Source organism: Eriocheir sinensis, unplaced genomic scaffold (assembly GCF_024679095.1).
Source record: "Eriocheir sinensis breed Jianghai 21 unplaced genomic scaffold, ASM2467909v1 Scaffold436, whole genome shotgun sequence".
Lineage (NCBI taxonomy): Eukaryota > Metazoa > Arthropoda > Malacostraca > Decapoda > Varunidae > Eriocheir > Eriocheir sinensis.
The window spans coordinates 29,160-32,500 of record NW_026111761.1 but is presented as its reverse complement, the minus strand read 5'-3'; the positions used below and the strand labels follow the sequence as shown (position 1 = coordinate 32,500).

General features: G+C 51.8%; 1 protein-coding gene across 1 annotated transcript in view; it reads left to right on the top strand.

Annotated features, from left to right (window-relative positions):
- The window catches only part of LOC126992307 (non-receptor tyrosine-protein kinase TNK1-like), a 5,417-nt gene extending 2,709 nt beyond the window's left edge, over window positions 1-2,708 (top strand). Inside the window, exon 2 of the mRNA XM_050850974.1 lies at window positions 2,009-2,708. Coding sequence (XP_050706931.1) covers window positions 2,009-2,708 — 700 coding nt within the window. The remainder of the gene's footprint in view (window positions 1-2,008) is intronic.
- Window positions 2,709-3,341: the final 633 nt, after the last annotated feature.

Below are 3,341 nucleotides of genomic sequence, written 5' to 3'. Positions count from 1 at the left end.
CAGATTAATTAAAGAAAATGAAAATGAGGTGTAATACAAGAGAGCGATAAGTAATAATTTCCTCCGAGCTGAAGTGGGATTATTATGCTTGTATTTTTAGGATAGCGGCCAGGACCAACGAGTCGGCTCTGACCTTCGTCTCCTCACCGTCCTTCTGAACATTCCCTTGTCCGTGAGCCGCCTCCCTCTTTCCCATCACAGGCGGCTTTCCCCTCATGTGCCCCCGTCCCCTCCCTTTCCTTCTGTTTATACCCCTTCCCCTACTCTCCTCCCTCCTCTCCATCACAACCTTCTTTCCCCTCGTGTAAATGAATGGTATCCTCCATCAACCAACCCTTCTCCTTTCTTCTGCACCTCTTCTCTACATCACTTCCCTCTCCCTTTATAGGCCATCATGCCTTATTGTTATCTCTCTCTCTCTCTCTCGCGTTAAACTCAAAAGCGTCCAATGCGTCAAGGACTTGGGGGTCAAAATCACGACAAACCTCAAATTCTCACATCAGTGCATCGATGCAGCAAATAAAGCGAACAGAATGTTGGGCTTCATTAAAATATTTTTTTTATTCAAGAATAAAGATGTAATACTCCCGCTTTACAATATTTTAGTCAGACCCCACTTGGAATATGCGGTACAGTTTTGGTCTCCCCACCATGCAAAGGACATTGTTAAATTAGGTGTCCTTGCGCAACAAATCCTACGAAGAAAGGCTTTCCATCCTTAACATGTTCTCTCTTGAGAAACGTCGCCTCCGAGGAAAACTGATCGAATGTTTTAAAATACTTAATGGTTTCACGAATGTAGACAGATCAACATTGCTTATGATCGATGACACTTTGTGCACGAGGAACAATGGCGTAAAACTCAGATGTAGACAAGTAAATTCAGACTGCACCAAATTTTCCTTCACCAACGTTGTAGTGCGAGAATGGAATAAGCTTCCACCGTCAGTGGTACAGTGTAACACGATTGACTCCTTAAAAAAAAAGCTCGACCGTCACTTCCTTCAACCTAATTTCAACTAGAGTAGAAAAGCAACGTTTTGGAGCCTTCTGATTAATGTAAAATCACTTAGGTTTAAGGACAGACCACCTAGTCTGGACCATGGGGTCTGTGTGGTCTGATTTTCTATGTAATTCTATGTAATTCTCTCTCTCTCTCTCTCTCTCTCTCTCTCTTCTCTCTCTCTCTCTCTCTCTCTCTCTCTCTCTCTCTCTCTCTCTGCGACCCTTCCTTTTATCTCTACTGCAAACTGCCTTCCCTCTTCCTCCCATACTCCTCTTTACCCTTCATTCCCTTCCTCTCCCCATTCCTCTTATACACTCTTTCCCAAACCATTTTCTTCTCTTCCCTATTTCCGTCACTTTTTTTCCCATTACCCTTGCAGCCCTTCCTCCTACCATATACTCCTCTCCCCTATACGTCAGCAAACCTGTCTTCCTCCCTTGGCCTTGTTGGGCACCACTGAGAAGTGATAGGCGTTGGACAACAGCGGCGGCAATCGGTGGCTCCCATTTGAAACAGTGCTGGACATGCAGCGAGTGGCGACGACCGTGAGTGGCGGGCTCTATATGAGAGAGAGAGCCGCCGTCGAAGCGGATTACCGTATAGGGCAACCACAGCGGCCACGTGTGAAAGGCTCCGTTGAAAACTACAGGAGGCAACTATAACACCGTGCAGCGCTGGCATGCCCCAGCTATTCGGCTGCCTCGTGTGCACCCCTACCTGGCCTGGCCGCGGCACCTCCTACCAACTAGCTCTAGACTCAGTCCTATGGAATGTCAACTCCAATCTCCCCAAAACCGTTTTCCCAAAACCGAGGTGACGTGCTGAATCTTGACCCTATACAATCATGCTCTTGACTCTGTCAAGACATCCAACAGACAATACAGCCACATGGCTGACGTCAAGGAGATCACCGAGCACTGCGAACACAAACTTGCCACCTTCTCCCTCTCCGCCCACACGGCAAGGACCGGCAGCATGGACCTCCCCGTGATCAAGAAGCAGCACCGTGCTGGGCGTGGGCAAGTACGGCACGGTGTACCGGGGGCGCCTGACGCTCCCCCGGGGCGGGACGGTGCCCGTGGCCGTCAAGAAGCCGGAGAACGACCCCGAGCTGCTGGCCAAGACCTCCGAGGAAGCGGGTGTGCTGCAGGAGCTGGAGGGCGAGGCGGCCGTGCCCCGGCTGTACGGGCTGACGGCAGACTCTCCCCCGTGCATGGTGATGGAGCTGTGCCCGGGGGAGCGGCTGGAGGACTGCCTGGGCCGCGGCAGGGTGCGCGCCTGCCTGCTGGCCCTCGTGGAGGTGTGCGGCGTGGTGCGGCGCCTGCACGCGCGGGGCATCGCCCACGGCGACATCCACGAGGGCAACGTGCTGGTGGACGCGTCCGGCGAGGGGGTGCGCGCCTTCCTGTTGGACTTCGGTCTGGCGGCGCGGGGCGCGGACCCCGGCCAGCAGGAGAATGACGTCATCGACATAGCGTGCACGGCCCTGCAGGTCATCCCTGACACGGAGCGTTTCTCTGACCTCCGACAGAGCCTTGAAGATGCCCCTGACCTCAACGAGGTCACTGCTCTCCTGCGACAAGTTCTGGAGGAGGATGACTTCAAAGAAAAGGCCTCGAAACCCTCCAAGGACGAAGCGAAGAATGAGTCCAAGAAGCAAAAGAAGAAAAAGAACAAGAAAGGACCGTTCTACAAGCACTAAAATCCTCGCCTGGTGTTCTGCTTTGCTCCTCTTGAAGTTTTAGTTTGTTTGTCTTGCTTGTTGCCACGTGTGGTAACGACGGATAATACGAACCAGACATGAAGCATTGGCGTTGGTGAGGTGTGCTCTTGTTTTTGTTGGTCGGGTTTTAATACAGCCGTAGGTAGCTGGTGGTCGGCCTGGCCCGTTATGGCGCAGACAAGTGTTTACAGTGGCGCTTGGTTCATGCTGACCCCGGACCTCATCCAGCTCTTTCTCTCTATCCTTTATGATTCTATTCTCCACTAACTGTCTTGATTTTTCTAAGTAGTTGATGATATGCGTTACGTCATCAGCATAGTGCATTGTTAATGGTGCCGTGAGATTCGTCTCTCCCTTGCTCCCCGTCGCCCACGCGGCCTCTTCCTTTTTCCCCTTGCATCTCCTCCTCAAACACTTAGGGGCTCACACACACGCCCACATTTGATATAGCTTTGGTAAAGGTTGTGGGTATTTCCGTGGACAGCTGTATGACCTTTGTGATGGTTTGCCTTGACTTGTACACCGTCAATGTGAAAAACACTCACCGGAGCCCGACCAATGTCCATTGTGCCCTTTGGAAACATGTGCTGTGAGCCGGGAGCGGCAGAGAAT